The following is a 17,048-nucleotide window of genomic DNA, read 5'->3' as shown; positions in this document are numbered from 1 at the left end:
GTTTGATTGTCTTTTCTTTGACCTATGTATGTTTTACTTCAAAGACTTTATAGCATAGCAACAGTAAAATGTTCTTTAATTCTATCCTGTATTTCTTTGCCATTTTCTGACAAAATTACTACTTATTTATTTTATTTTTGATGTGTACTGGGCTGCTTTGTAATAGAAATAATACTTAGGAATATTTTGCTTTACCAAATACAATCCACTATGATTGATACTATAAAAATATAAACTTTGATGAATAAGGCAAAGTAAAGAAAAAAAGCAAACCCAGAATCTTGGGGCTAAAAGTATTAGATGATAAAATGAACCCCCTTCACTCTCTCCCACTCTACAGGAACAGTAATCTGAGGTCTGTGGAAACTGAAAACTGCCCCAGGTCCCACAGCCAGCTCCTGGTAGAGCTGGAACTGGAGCTCATCAACCCTGTGCTTCCCATACAGGGTTCTTTTCAACGCATTCTGATGTCCCTCACTATTGGTGGTGAAAAAAGCAGAGAAGATTATACCTAATCTAATTAATTTACCATAACTCAAATAATTAAATAGTATGTTCCTCCTTGTTCCCTCCCCTCAAATATACTCACTATTACTTTAGGCTTTCAAAATTTTGTAGAATAATAAGAATCATTTAAAAAATTTGCTTTTATGTCAATCAAAGCTCTTCTAACAACATAAATGAGAGCACTTTAAATGGAAAAATGTAAAAAGAACTTTATAAGAATTGTTATTTTTTAGGGCTCATACTGGCTATTACTCTTTACATTACCAGATAAAAAATATTTGTGATCCATCATTCCCTTATACCAAGTATTTGAAGTGGAAAACAAAGAGCTTACTTCATCCTCCTACCATGAAAAAGAAACCCATGATTATGATTGAAACAGTCCATACTTGTTGCCTTTGCTTTCAACGTCTAAACGTGGAGAATCCTCAGTGGATACATAATCTTTGGACCAGATGAACTCAGAATTTGCGGTCATCTGATCACATTCGAAATTCAAGGAAATGACTCCATCATCATCCACATTTACAACAACCTCTTTGGTTCCTAGAAGAAGAAAAAAAGAGGCATTAATATTTCCTTGTAAAAACCAAGCAAGTAAGAATTTATTGAGATCCTGTACTTTAGCCTTAAAGCAGGGCTCTGAGCTTGTGCAAGAGAAAAGCCCCAGTTGTTTGCTGTGACTGACAATCTGCCTTACAATTCAAATTTTATACTGTAGTAGGGAATTTTTTAAATATATTTTATTGATAATTTTATTACAGTTGTCCCATTTTTTTCTCCCCTTTATTCCTCTCTGCTCTTTGCCCCCGCTTCCCACCAGCATTTCCCCATCTTAGTTCATGTCAATGGGTCATACATATAATTCTTTGACTTCTCCATTTCCTATACTATTGTTAACCTCCCCCTATCTATTTTGTACCTAGCAATTATGCTTCTTATTCACTGTACCTTTCCCCTATTGTCTCCCTCTCCCCACTGATAATCTTCCATGTGATCTCTATTTCTGTAATTCTGTTCCTGTTCTATTTTGTTCAGTTTGTTTCTGTTTTTTGTTTTTGTATTTTTAGGTTCAGTTGTTGATAGTTGTGAGTTTGTTGTCATTTTGTTGTTCATATCTTTGATCATCTTCTTTTTCTTAGATAAGTCCCTTTAACATTTCATATAATAAGGGCTCAGTGATGGAGAAGTGCTTTAACTTGACCTTATCTGGGAAGCACTTTCTCTGCCCTTCCATTCTAAAAGATAGCTTTGCTGGATAGAGTAATCTTGGATGTAGGTCCTTGCCTTTCATGATTTCAAATACTTCTTTCCAGCCTCTTCTTACTGTAAGGTTTGTTTTGAGAAATCAGCTGATAGCCTTATGGAAACTCCTTTGTAGATAACTGTCTCCTTTTCTCCAATTGCTTTTAAGATCCTCTCCTTCTCTTTAATCTTGGGTAATGTAATTATGATATGCCTTGGTATGTGCTTACTTCTTTGGGATTGGATTCCTAGAAGTCTATTTCCTTTACCACATTGGGAAAGTTCTCCTTCATTAGGTTTTTTCAAATAAGTTTTCCATTTCTTGCTCTTCCTCTTCTTCTGGCACCCCTATGATTTGGATGTTGGAATGTTTAAAGTTGTCCTGGAGGTTCCTAAGCCTCTCCTCCTCTTTTCAAATTCTTGTTTTTTCATTCTGTTCTGGTTGAATGTACATTTCTTCCTTCAGCTCCAAACCATTGATTGAGTCCTTGTTTCCTTCCCATCACTATTGGTTCCCTGTATATTTTTCTTTATCTTTATTTATTTATTTATTTTTTTAAGATTTTATTTATTTATCTTTAGAGGGGAAGGGAAGGAGAGAAGGAGAGAAACATCAATGTATGGTTGCCTTTCGTGCATCCCCTGCTGGGAACTGGCCTACAGGGGACCAGCCTGCAACCCAGGCATGTGCCCTGACTGGGAATTGAACTGCGATTGTCTGGTTCGCAGGCCTGCGCTCAATCCACTGAGCTACACCAGCCAGGGCTATTTTTCTTTATTTAACTTTGCATAGCTTTCACTTTTTCCTCTATTTTGGGATCACACTCAACCATTTTTGTGAGCATCCTGATTACCAATGTTCTGAACTCTGCATCTGATAGGTTGGCTATGTCTTCCTCACTTAGTTCTATTTTTGGAGTTCTGATCCGTTCTTTCATTTGGACCATATATTTTTGTCTTGGCCAGCCTGTTATGTTGTAAGGAGTGGAGCCTTAGATATTTGTCAGGATGAGCAACATGTTTCACTGCATTGTGGTCCTGTATGTGGGAGAGGGATCTGAGAGGGATTAATGACACGTGCTCGGCTCTCTGCCACCTTTCAGTCACTTGCCCTGCTTCCCACAAGCAAATTGGGCCCTTCTGGTGCTGATTCCTGGGTGAGTGGGTTTGTGTACTATTTAGGACCCTGTAGGTCTCTGCAATGAACTTTCTTGTTGAGGCTGGGACTGTCTTCTGCTGCTGCATCCCCCAGAGTATTACATAGTCAGATGTTTTGAGGCTTTATTTTCCCAGGCTGGAACCATAGGTTGCTTGATCTGTCTCGCTCCACAGTTGTTTCTCTTGATTTATACTCACACAAATGTGGGACATTCTAGTCTGCCAACTGCCATCTTGCCACGAGTCCTCTCAGCTCCAGCTGCCCATCCCCACCCCTCCTACCTGTCTGGATGAATGTCTCTTCTTTAACTCCTTGGTTGTTGGACTTTGATACCGTTCAGTTTTCTGGCAGCTCTGGTTATTATTTGTTTTAAAATTTGTTGTTGTTCTTCTTTTGGTTGTATGAGGAGGCAAAGGGTATCTACCTATGCCTCCATCTTGCTGGAAGCCTACCTTCTCTGTAGCACGGGATTAAATAAACAGGTCATGTTACTTAGACGGAATCAACATCATGGAAAGTACTGTTTGGGCAGGGATGAATAAAAATTGGTTGACATGACTGATGGCTCAATTATGAAGCTGGGTTGATCTTGTAAATAAGGGGGAAAGGGCATCATTGGGAAGGAAAATTGATTGATCCTTATCAGAACCTAATTCATGACTTTGCTTTAAAAACACCCATATCCAACTCATCATCGGTAAAGGATAGATAAGAGATAAGAAAACCAAAAGGAAATTGAAGGGGAGAAAGTGGAGATGCCAAGAATGGCCTATATTCACATGCTCAAATTTTGTAAGTCATTTAAGAATAGAGAAATATATGAAAACTTGTTCTGCTGATCAGTCAATCATAAATTAATCTAAAGAGGCCCCTCACGATGGGAACAACAGCAACCCAGAAATGACTTTTAATGAACTATATGGGAAGTTATATGTAAAAGATCTATGTTTCAAGAAGATTGGCCTTTAGATTTTAAAAGAAAACAGTCTGTTAATGTTTTGAGTTCTTTTATTTGTGAGAGTTATAATAAATTGCACCTACATGTGATGTAGCAATTCAAAGAGAGTTTGTACAGCAGATAAAATGTTCACATCTATATCAGTACAAGGTTCTTCTTAAATTGAAAGGTAAAATACTTTTCTTAAATTGACATGCATTCAATTACCAGTATAAACTTGGTTTGTTTCCATGTATTAGAAAAAACATATTATATGTGATCTCAAAAAGGTGTAGCTTTATTTTTTTTTAAAAGCACATTTTTTCCCCCAATAGATACAATACTTCCCAAGGAATTGAAGTTTTTCTCTTTAGAGTATATACCATAAGAAACCAGCATCCCAGCCTACCACCCAGTAAAACTTGTCAGGGGACAAAAACTGCAAAATTTTATTCAGGGGAAGATGAAAAAATTATGAGTTCCAAAGAATGAGCAGTGACATGAGGGCCTTGGTTCCTAAGCCTGGCAGTTGATCTAATTTGTGTCCTTAGTGATAGCAGTGAGTCCTTCAATTATAAATTGAGTTTTAACACATTGGAAGTATAGAGAACACTAATTCTAGGAGATTTTTAACACTACTTTTAAAAAAAAACAGAGTTATTTTCATATTTGGCTATATGGATAAAAGAAAATTATGATCAGTTTTTTTCTTTCTATTCCCAGTAACATATGACTAATCCTCACAACCCACTGTTGTATAACAATAGAGAACAAGTGCTCTAATTAAAACTTAAGAAGAGACTAACACCTGAGCATGCTGAGGATTAGAGAGTGTTGTATTACACAGCATGACTGAGTCACAGGCAGAATATAAATCAGAAATTTTCTGTATATCTGTATTGCTATAAAATGGAAAACAAGTAATGGACATTAACCGAACTTTCCCACTATTTGTATAATATCTATTTTGAAGACATGACAGTTCGTATTAATCATTCATTGCTTATCTATAATCCTTTTTATTTTTCTGTAGTTTTTTAACTTGTATTTTATTTATTATATTATTGCAATTGTCCTGATTAGTCCCCTTTTGCCTCTCTCCACCCAGCACCTCATACTGCCTCAGGCAATCCCTCCACTATTGTTCATGTGGGGGGATTATAAGTCCATGGGTCATGCATATTAAGTCCTTTGGCTACTCCATTTCCTACATTGTACTTTACATACCTGTGGCTATTCTGGAACTACCTATTTGTACTTTTTAATTCCCTCACAAATTCACCCACTCCCCCACACGCCACTCCCAACTAGCAACCATCAAAATGCTCTCTGTATCCATGACTCTGTCTGTTCTTTTTGTTTGCTTAGTTTGTTTTTTAGAGTCAATTGTTGATAGACATATGGTTTTGCCATTTTATTGTCCATAGTTTTGATCCACTTATTTTTCTTAAATAAGTCCCTATAACATTTCAGATAGTAATGGTTTGATGATGATGAACTCCTTTAGAATTTTCTTCTCTGGGAAGCTCTATCTCTGTCCTTCAATTCTAAATGACAGTTTTGCTGGGTAGAGCAATCTTGGCTATAGGTCTCTGCTTTTCATGACTTCGAATATTTCTGCCAAACCCTTTCAGCCTGCAAAGTTTCTTTTGAAAATTTAGCTAACAGTCTTTTTTTCCCCAATATATTTTATTAATGATGCCATTACAGTTGTTCTATTCCCCCCTTCATTCCCCTCCACCCTGCACACCCCTCCCCCACCATTCCCCCCTTTAGTTTATGACCCCATGTCTCAAGTTCTTTAGATTCTATATTTCCCTGAATATTCTTGCCCTCCCCCCATCTATTTTCTACCTACGCTCTATGCTACTTATTTTCTGTACCTTCTCCCCCCTTCTCCTTCTCCCACTCCTTTGTTGCTAAGCCTCCATGTAATCTTCATTTCTATGGTTCTGCTCCTGATCTAGCTGTCCTTTTAGTTTGCTTTTGTTTTAGCTGTGGTTCTTAATAACTGTGAGTTTGCTGTCCTTTCACTGTTCATCTTTTTTATCTTCTTTTTCTTAGGTAAGTCCCTTTAACATTTCATATAATAAGGGCTTGGTGATGATGAACTCCTTGAATTTGATCTTATCTGAGAAGCACTTTATCTGCCCTTCCATTCTAAATGAAAGCTTTGCTGGATAGATCAATCTTGGTTGCAGGTCTTTGGTTTTCATGACTTGGAATACTTCTTTCCAGCCCCTTCTTGCCTGTAAAGTCTCTTTTGAGAAATCAGCTGACATTCTGATGGGAACTCCTTTGTAGGTGACTGTCCCCTTAGCTCTTGCTGCTTCTAGGATTCTCTCCTTCATTTTAATCTTGGCTAATGTAATGATGATGTGCCTTGGTGGGTTCCTTCTTGGGTCCAACTTCTTTGGGACTCTCTGAGCTTCCTGGATTTCCTGGAAGTCTATTGCCTTTGCCAGACTGGGGAAGTTCTCCTTTATTATTTGTTCAAATAAGTTTTCCACTCGTGGCTGTTCCTCTTCCCCTCCTGGTACCCCTATAATTCAGATGTTGGAGCATTTAAAGATGTCCTGAAGGTTCCTAAGCCTCTCCTCATTTTTTTTGAATTCTTGTTTCTTCATCCTTTTCTGTTTGGTCATTTTTTTCTTCCTTCTGGTCCACTCCCTTGATTTGAGTCCCAGTTTCCTTTCCATTACTATTGGTTTCCTGTGCATTTCCATTCATTTCAATTAGTTTAGCCTTCATATGTTCCTCTAATTTGTGACTAAAATCAACCAGTTCTGTGAGCATCCTGATCACCAGTGTTTTGAACTGTGCATCTGAAAGTTTGGCTGTTTCTTCATCGCTTAGATTTGTTGGCTCTGGGGCTCTGAGTTGTTCTTGAGCCATGTTTTGATCTGTTTGTGCCTGTTACGTATGAGGAGTGGAGCCTTAGTTGTTCCCAAGGGCGGGGCCACCCAGGTCGCTGGTTTGTGACGCCGTATGTGGGGGCAGGGTCAAAGAGGGACAATGGTGGTTCTCTCTGTGGCTTTTCACCAGTGGGGCCTGTGAGGTCAGTCTCACCACCGCTAGTTCCTTCACCGGTTTATCCGAGCGCAAATGTGTGAGCACGGTCCACCCTCAGTGGGTCCGCCCACTTCTCCACACCTGGGATCTGCCCACAGCTGCTGGCGCACCTGGGTCGAGTGCCCGGGTGGGTCCAGTGGATCTTTCCTGCCCGACCCCGCTCTGCTGCTGGCTCTGCCCCTCTTACTGGTTTGGCTGAAGGGTTTGTTGTTGTCAGACTTTCACGTAGTTCAATTTTCTGTGGTTTGGCTGCGTTTTTGTTGCTAAAACTTTGTTATTTTTAAACTTGGTTGTGTGAGAAGGCGAAGTGCTTCCACCTACTTCTCCATCTTGGCAGAAGTCCTAGCTGACAGTCTTAATGGGAACTCCCTGTAGGTAATCAACTTCTTTTCTCTTGCTGCCTTTAAGATCCTCTCTTTATCTTTAATCTTTGGCATTTTAATTAGGATGTGTCTTGCAGTGGACCTCTTTACATCCACCTTGTTTGGGACTCTCGGTGCTTTCTGAAATTGCATGTCTACTTCCTTCACCAAATTAAGGAAGTCGTCTTTCTCTATTTTTTCAAATAGATTTCCAATTTATTGCTTGTTCTCTTCTCCCTGTAGCACCCCTCTGATGCAAATGTTGGACCTCTTGAAGGTGCCCCAGAGGCTGTTTGTACTATCCTCATTTTTTTAAATTCTTTTTTTCTTCTTATTGTTCTGGTTGGTTGTTTTTTGCTTCCTTATGTTCCAAATCATTGATTTGATTCTTGGTTTAATCCACTCTTCTATAGATTATTTCCCTGTAAATTGTTCTTTATTTTAATTAGTGAATTTTTTGTTTCTGACTGGATTTTTTATGCTGTTAATGTCTTCGCAAAGTTCATCGAGTATCCTTATAACCAGTGTTTTTAGCTCTGCATCTGATAAATGGCTTATCTCCATTTCATTTAGCTCTTTTTCTGAAGTTTTCATCTATTCTTTCATTTGGGCCATGTTTCTTTGTCTCCTCATTTTGGCAGCCTCCTTGTGTTTGTTTCTATGTATTAGATAGAGCTGCTTTGAATCCTTGTCTTGGAAGTGTAGTCTAACATAGTAGGTGTCCTATAGGGTCCAGTGACACAGACTCCTTTATCACCCAAGCTGAGTACTTGAGGTGTGCCCTTTGTGTGGGTTTAGTGCACCCTACTCTTATAGTTGAGCTTTGGTTACTGCTAGCAGATAAGTGGGAGGGATTTACCCAGGCCAGTCACCTGCAAGGATTGGCTATGATCACTTACCACTGCCCTCTGCCATTGGTGGAGGATCAGCTGTGCAGGGACAGGGTGGTGGTGCTCCAACATGGTCTGTAGCTGCACATTGGATGTGCTAGCCCTGGGGTTTCCCAGATAGTGCAGGCCAAGGTCAGCCCCCACCTGTATTTTGCCTGGATCCACTTTGCCCGGGCCATAAAGCAACCTGAGATGACTACTACTTGTGCTGAGCTTGAAGATTCCCAGGCAAAGCCAAGCCATGAATCTAGGCTGGCTGCTGCTAGTTCTAGGCCTGGGGATCACTGAGGCCAGCTGTTGCTTGTTTGAGAAGATTTAGGAAGTTGTCTATTTTTTAAATTTTTATTTATTTATTTTTTAGAGAGAGGGGAAGGGTGGGAGAAATAGATAAAGAAAGATCCATGTGTGGGAGAAGCATTAATTGGTTGCCTCTCACACACCCATAACTGGGGACCTAGTCTAAAACTCAGGCATATGCTCTGACCGGGAATTGAGCTGGTAACTGTGGGTTTGTGGGACTGTGGCCAACCCACTGGAGCAACATTAGTCAGAGCTGTAATCCCTTTTAAAAGGAAGTGAATCATCCATATGTTTGCTGTTTATATTATATTATATTAATTATATCATATCATATCATTTATATTAATTATATTATATTATACAGAACAAATATTGCTTAGATTAAGAACTGAAAGACTAAACAATATCATTAGCTTAGTCTTTCAGTTCCATGGATAACCTTGTGTTCTAAGACCTCACCCACCTGGAATCTTGCCTAAAACCAAGAAGTAAGCAAAACAAGTCTGTAAGAGCTAGTGCTGATGTGACAGTCTATTCATTAGTAGTATTTCTGGAAACCCAGTGGAGAACCCCATAAACTGTCGCTTGGAAGCTATGCTTAGCTTGAGAAGATTCTAACAGGCCTAGTTGGTTGGTTCTCTCAGTAGATTAAACCCTAAAATGAGGGAAGCAAGAAGCTACTATTAGCAGGCACACTGAGAATAAGAAAAATGACAGCAGGAGAGGGGTAGAAAACTAAAAAGTAAGCCCAAAGACATTATTTCACAGAGGTACAAATGGCTCCTCAACCCATGGGATATCACTGTATTTTACTTATTTATCTATTTATTTTTAATTTAAAATTTTTATTCAAAAAATCCTCACCCAAGGATATTTTTGTTAAATTTTAGAGAGAGGGAAAGGGAGAGAGAGGGAGAGAAACCTTGATGTGAGAAATATTGGAGGGCTGCCTCTTGTACACACCTTAACTGGGAATCAAATTCTCAGCCTAGGTATGTGTGCTCACTGGGGATTAATCCCTCAACCTTTTGTTGTATGGGATGATACTCCAACCAACCAAGACAGTGGTCCAGCGCATCACTATATTTATTGTAACAACGTACAACACATAAGGTTAACACTAATGGCTCTGAGTCAAACAAGAAAAGCTAAATAAGATTAAATACATTGCATCCAATAAGGTTGAAAAGTATGCACTGAAGTGTGCAATCTATTTTATCAGAATTTTCATCAAAAAGTCTTAAAATGATGCTTCAGCACTAAATTCTGAAGTAAATGGAACAACTGATTATTTAACACATAATTTCTGCAGGTTTCTAAATGACCAAATTTCAACTCAAACCTATGTAACTTGAAGAACAGAAAACCCCTGCTTAACTAATTGCCTAGTTACTAAGAGAATACAGAGCTTTCTTATTCAATTATTCTGGAAAATTAATTTTTGTAAAGTAATTGGACATCTTTTATAAATATATGAAATGAAACAAAAGATGTTAATTTTAAAATCCCAGGCAATATATGTATTTCTATCTAAACCTATGAATTTGTAATTTAAAAATAAGTAACTTCTTTTGCTTTTTTCTTTTGTTGATTGTGTGCCAGTTAAAAGTGAGATCAGCCCTGGCTGGTGTAGCTCAGTGGATTGAGTGTGGGCCTGCGAACCACATGATCCCGGTTCCATTCCCAGTCAGGGCACATGCCTGGGTTGCAGGCCAGTTCCCAGCAGGGGACTCATGAGACGCAACCATACATTGATATTTCTCTCCTTCTCTCCTTCCCTTCCCCTCTAAAGATAAATAAATAAAATCTTTGAAAAAAATTTTTTAAAAAGTGAGATCATATGGTATTTGTCCCTAACCAGAGTCATTGAAAATAAGAACAATCTAACAATAGCCTTAGGGGAGGGGGGAGGGCACAGAGGGAGATGGGTTTTCAGGAACTACTGTAAAGGACACACGGACAAAACCAAAAGGGAGGGTGGAAGCAAGGGAGGAAGGTGGGTTTGGAGGGGGTGGGGAGAAAATACAGACAACTGTAACTGTTCAGTTACAACAACAAAAAAAATTTAAAAATAAAAATAAAATAAAGTGTTAAAAAAATAATAAAATAAAAATAAGTAATTTCCAGGAAAGACAAAAGAAGTAGGGATTGGATATAATGTCAGCTAGTATATAAGAGACTTTTTCTCATCTGTGAAGCTTTTCTTGATTAATCATGTCAAATCAGCACATGGCAGACTATCTATAGTAGATAGGAAACAGAGGCAGGAACATTTCTTTAATTTATGCACACATAATTATGGCTATAATGAGTGCTATTGGTTGATTTATTTAAAGAAAGTGAAAACTTAAAAAAATTAAAATTGTATCTGACACTTCTGTTTTAAAAATCAAATAGTTAAGATGAGTTTTTTATTAGATTTTAATTTTTCAGAAAGTTGCACTGGTTGCTTATTTTGAGAATAGCATTAAATTCTACAAGGTCAGGAATTGTTTTTCTTCCATATTTTTCCATACATATTTATATATGCCAGTGGCTGGATTGAAAAACTAGATTTAAAAAAATGTCAGTTTAGATTTGCAATATTTATTTTACTGGAACTTGTATTAAAGGTTAAGTGTAACACCAATATTTTGATAAACAGATAAAACAAAATAAAAGTAGCAATAAAGAAAATATTCTAGGCACAGTGGCTTTCCTACTTGATTTTATACTCAGAAGGCAAAGTTCGATCTCCTTTCTGACAAATCAGTTATGCTCTCGACTGGCTGAAAGCATCCTTTAAAATCTCAAGATTTGGAGAAACCAAATTTATTGAAAATAATTTAAATATTAGTTATTTAAGCATATTTCTTAAACTCTCTAACAATTCTCATTAGAAAATAATGTCTAGTCAAAATAACTTAATGCTATGTTGTAAAGAAAGAATGCAGTTTAAATAATATAACTTTGTAAACATGAGACAGGATTATTGTCTTAAAATGATCAATGCAACAAGCTTATTGCCTATTTGTCACATGAATTACAATGCTGATGCTATCAGACTCTTTTATATTTAAAGATTTCATTTATTTATTTTCAGAGAGAGGGGAAAGGAGAGAGAGAGAAAAAGAGGGAGAGAAACATCAATTCATTGCCCTAACTGGGGACCTGGTTCACAATCCAGGCATGTGCCCTGACCAGGAATTGAACCTGCCAGTTTTTGGTTCACAGGCTGGCACTCAACCCACTGAGCCATGCCAACCAGGATACTCTTTCAATAGGCTGTTCAAATTTGAAGAGTTTTGTTATTTTTAAGTTTTAATTAATTTGTTAACATAGTTCTTTGAATAAAGGTATTTTAAAGCATGACTTAGTAGACTAAGTATTTTACAATAATACCTAGAATGGGAAATTGAAATTGCATTTGCAAAAAAAAAAAGGAGACTTCCAAACTTCTGGGTTTACAAACAGAGAAAAAGGTGTTTTAGGAAAAACCTTGAAAATACCTGGGATGACAAAGAATGAGAGAAGTTTCAAACAGAAAAAAAATCTCTTGGAAAATTCCAAAGTATACAAAACAATTTAAAAATGAGCTCAGGAGACTTCTGCCAAGATGGAGGTGTAGGTGGAAACACTTTGCCTTCTCTCACAACCAAGTTTAAAAATAACAAAGTTTTAGCAACAAAAATGCAGCCAAATGACAGAAAATTTAACTATACGGGAAGTCTGACAACAATAAACCCTTCAGCCAAACCAGTAAGAGGGGCAGAGCCAGCAGCAGAGCGGGGTCGGACAGGAAAGATCTACCAGACTGACCCAGTGGGCAGATCCCAGGTGTGGAGTAGCAGCGGGTGGACCCACTGAGGGCACAAGGTGGTGGACCCACTGAGGGCTGACCACAGTCACACATTCACACACAGATAAATCAGGGAAGGAGCGAACATTGAGACAGACTGCACAGGCCCCAGTGGCAGGAAGCAGCAGAGGGGACCTCTATTGCCCCTCTCTGACCATGCCCCCACATACAGCGTCACAAACCAGTGACCTGGGTGGCCCTGCCCTGGGGAACAACTAAGGCTCCACTCCTCATACGTAACAGGCACAAACAGATCAAAACATGGCTCAAGAACAACTCAGAGCCCCAGAGCCAACAAATCTAAGCAATGAAGAAACAGCCAAACTTTCAGATGCACAGTTCAAAACACTGGTGATCAGTATGCTCACAGAACTTGTGATTTTAGTCACAAATTAGAGGAACATATGAAGGCTAAACTAATTGAAATGAAGGGAAATGCACAGGAAACCAATAGTAATGGAAAGGAAACTGGGACTCAAATCAAGGGAGTGGACCAGAAGGAAGAAAAAATGACCAAACAGAAAAGGATGAAGAAACAAGAATTCAAAAAAATGAGGAGAGGCTTAGGAACCTTCAAGACATCTTTAAATGCTCCAACATCTGAATTATAGGGGTACCGAAGAAGAAGAGTGACAAGTGGAAAAGTTATTTGAACAAATAATAAAGGAGAACTTCCCCATTCTGGCAAAGGAAATAGACTTCCAGGAAATCCAGGAAGCTCAGAGAGTCCCAAAGAAGTTGGACCCAAGAAGGAACATACCAAGGCACATCATCCTTACATTAGGCAAGATTAAAATGAAGGAGAGAATCCTAGAAGCAGCAAGAGCTAAGGGGACAGTCACCTACAAAGGAGTTCCCATCAGAATGTCAGCTGATTTCTCAAAAGAGACTTTACAGGCAAGAAGGGGCTGGAAAGAAGTATTCCAAGTCATGAAAACCAAAGACCTGCAACCAAGATTGATCTATCCAGCAAAGCTTTCATTTAGAATGGAAGGGCAGATAAAGTGCTTCTCAGATAAGATCAAATTCAAGGAGTTCATCATCACCAAGCCCTTATTATATGAAATGTTAAAGGGACTTACCTAAGAAAAAGAAGATAAAAAAGATGAACAGTGAAAGGACAGCAAACTCACAGTTATTAAGAACCACAGCTAAAACAAAAGCAAACTAAAAGGACAGCTAGATCAGGAGCAGAACCATAGAAATGAAGATTACATGGAGGGTTAGCAACAAAGGAGTGGGAGAAGGAGAAGGGGGGAGAAGGTACAGAAAATAAGTAGCATAGAGCATAGGTAGAAAATAGATGGAGGGAGGCCAAGAATAGTATGGGAAATATAGAATCTAAAGAACTTGAGACATGGGGTCATAAACTAAAGGGGGGGAATGGTGGAGGAGGGGGTGTGCAGGGTGGAGGAGAATGAAGGGGGGAAATAGAACAACTGTAATGGCATAATCAATAAAATATATTTTAAAAAATGAGCTCAGGGATTTTTGTACGTGAAATGGAAGAACATGTTGGAATATAGATTTCTCTTTGTATAATAAAAGCAGTATACATATTAGTAATCTGGAAGGGCCAGTTCTTCTACACATTAAAATCTCAGAAAATCAATAGTGGAATTTCTTAAATAAAAGGATTCAGAATACACAGTATGCAAAAAATTCTATTGCAATTTTTTAAAAAGATATATGACATGCAAATAAATGGTTCTTTTTATAAATGCTGTAGAAGAAACAAGAGCAACATAAACAACAGCCTTTCTGTGGGCCTCAGCCTAACTCGTATGACAACACCTGTGGAGACAAACCTGGTGCAGGCTCAGAGTGAGACAGGTGTCGCTACAGAACCCTCAAATTTTCTTTTTAGAATGTCCCGTGGTCTGAGTTTTTGCCAAACATTGAGCAGCTGTCAATTTATGGCTGAACTCACAAATGTCTAAAGAGTCACGTGCTCTAAAACTGATTAATGTATAATTAAAATCGTTCATACACTTAACAGGTAGGCAGTAGCTATTAATGGTCTCCTGTCAAAACAAAGGAATCCCTATGAATATTCTCATCTAGGTGAAAGGCTGTCCCACTTTTCCATAGAGCTGAGCTGGAAAAGTAGACCAAAATTTGTCAAGACTCAGATTTTTTCAAAAAGCAGCCTTCAAGTCAGCTCAAGAACATGAAGAATTCAGTTAAGAGCACAGGAGATTTGACTATTGAAAATGAAAAAGAATATTTTGGTTTGAAAAGGTTTGAGAAGAGTCGTCTCTAGTCAGCTGTCCAATCCTAACTAAATCCTTAATATGGACACAGAGGGATACTGTGTGGAATGGCATGTTAATGGTCCCTGTAGGCTTGCTATGACCCAGGGCTAAAATAAACTATTTGGAAACTAATCCTGTCTCATTTTTACCTCCCTTCTTAAAAAAATTTTTTTAAGAAATAAAATGAAAAAGCTGAAATAAAATCACAGGAAACTGTTGACCTTCCCATGCATTTCATAATCTGATATGCAAATTCTTTCTCATATAATTTAGTCTTTTTACATTAGCATTAATGGATCAGTTTTATGAGCTTTAAATTTTTTTCAACTACAGTTGATATTCAATATTGTATTAGTTTCAGGTGTACACCCCAGTGACTAGACATTTATAAAACTTACTAGGTGATCACCCTGATAAGTCTAGTACCCACCTGGCACCATACATAGTTATTATAATATTATTGAGTCTATTCCCTATGCTGTACTTTACATCCCCATGGCTGTTTTTAACTGCTAATTTATACTTCTTAATCCCTTCACCTTTTTCATTCAGCACCCAAATCCCCCCTCCCATCTGGCAACCATCACTTTGTATCTGAGTTTGTTTCTGTTTTGTTTGTTTGTTTGTTTGTTTTATTTTATAGATTCAATTATTTATCATCCATGGTACAAGCATGTGTGTGAGCATGTGCAATGCTTAAAAAACTGGAGTGAGACAGAATAGAAGCAGGTGGAAGTGAATTAATGTAATCGGTCACACGTAATATGGAGCTCCCCTATATTCAGGATGAGGACCACTGGCTGACTCCCCACACTGATTCCTCAATGTAGCATTGATGCTTCTCTCTAGCTCACCCTTTATAAGCAGGGTGCTTACCATGAGGTTTCTAGAGTTAAGTAATTATTCTGTGGCTTCAAAATGGAGCCACACTTACTGGCTAAAACATGGTAGTCATTATTTTTTTCATTTAATAAATGACTACTATACTCCAGGTACTGGGCTCTCAGTGTATGTAGAGAAAAGACAGTTCCTATTTTGAGGAAGCTCACAGTCTAATGCACGGTTTACAAGCTGGTGTTACATTACAATTACCCAAGGAGCTAAACAAACAAACAAATGAACAAACAAACAAAAAATGACCCAATGCTCAGGCCCGGTACTAGAGATTCTGATATAATTGGCCTGTAAAGGAGAATGGAATACAGTCAGTAGTTTCAGAAAGTTATTGGCATGATTCCAATGCGCAGCCAAGGCTGATAAATCCTGTTTTAATAGGTGAGAGAGATCAGATATTAAGCAAATACAAGAGCAGTTTTCTAAGTAAGTTGACCTAATATTTAATAGTGAGCTTGGGTTCCTCCTTCAGAATCCTTCAAGACTCCGCCACCAGGCCACTGGGCATACATGTGCATTCTCAGCCTTATCAACTTCTATTTATTACTAACCAGTTTTTAGAAACTGGGTTTGGATAGTAGGTTGTCAACCCAATCCCAGGTTATTATTTTGTCTGATGCTGTGTTCTTCTAATCTGCCTTGTTCTAGATGACCAAGTCCTGACTTCCAGTAACCCAGTTCTTGCTTGGGACTCTGTCTTGCATCTGGGTTCTTATGCCCACTGATGTTTCTCTGGTAAGAACACCTGAAGCTTGTACTCTCAGTCATTTGTTGCCCTCTAGATCACCTGCCTCACCTTGGCAGGTCCCTTTCTTGTCTCCTGTCTGATCTGGCTCATGTAGCCTCCAACTATATACCAGGCCTGATTCAATAAACACAGATACTGCTTGATAAATATCAACTATCAAGAATAAAAGTGACTTTTATGTCCAACAAATATACACTAAATATTTTTCAACTTATTCTTCTTATAGGCATTTTTAGCTAAAAGATTTCTTGGTAGAGCATGACACACTTAGTCCATTTTCCAGATCCTCATCACCAGCAGTATTAGACTTTGTGGCAGTGGCCGAGCTGTTTCTGCTGGTATATTTGTTGACATGAAAGGAAGGCCAGTGATCCTACCAACCTCAGTGGGTTAGGTTAGCTTTTAACTGGAATTCAGATTATACTTGAGGTGTCCTGTTAGATGTATTCCAGGTTTGCTATTACATGATAAGCTTTATTTCCTATCAGAAATTTTAATAATGCATTCCAAAATATGTTCTCCTGAAATAGCCCTCTGAGTTTCACGTCCCAAATCTTGAAATTGATAACATGCCTTCCACCCTCTTCTCATCCATTCTAACACAAAATAAATATCTGGGTAAAAGTAATATGCTAGTATTTAACAAAATTAATACATACAGATAACCTTAGGCTTCATATAAGTTTTTCCAATGAGTTATAAAAATTTAATACCTAGCTTTTAGTGTATTTAGCTATAGGAAATTTTTTATGAACATCTTTCTAGCTCTCATTGCACCATGTCGTAAACTCTGGCTTTTTCACTAGATATGCCTAGTATGCATGACAAATGTCACATGACT

The 17,048-nt window shown here is 38.1% G+C and overlaps 1 protein-coding gene across 3 annotated transcripts in view; it reads right to left on the bottom strand.

Annotated features, from left to right (window-relative positions):
- The window catches only part of MYOM1 (myomesin 1), a 158,284-nt gene that overhangs the window by 25,512 nt on the left and 115,724 nt on the right, over window positions 1-17,048 (bottom strand). For all 3 annotated transcript variants that reach the window (XM_053664247.1, XM_053664246.1, XM_053664248.1), the window contains one exon: window positions 897-1,053. In XM_053664247.1, coding sequence (XP_053520222.1) covers window positions 897-1,053 — 157 coding nt within the window. The remainder of the gene's footprint in view (window positions 1-896; window positions 1,054-17,048) is intronic.

Source organism: Artibeus jamaicensis, unplaced genomic scaffold (genome assembly GCF_021234435.1).
Source record: "Artibeus jamaicensis isolate MK-2021 breed Jamaican fruit bat unplaced genomic scaffold, CSHL_Jam_final contig_354, whole genome shotgun sequence".
Classification (NCBI taxonomy): Eukaryota; Metazoa; Chordata; class Mammalia; order Chiroptera; family Phyllostomidae; genus Artibeus; species Artibeus jamaicensis.
The sequence above is the reverse complement of the archived record's forward strand: the minus strand, read 5'-3'. Positions and strand labels throughout refer to the sequence as shown.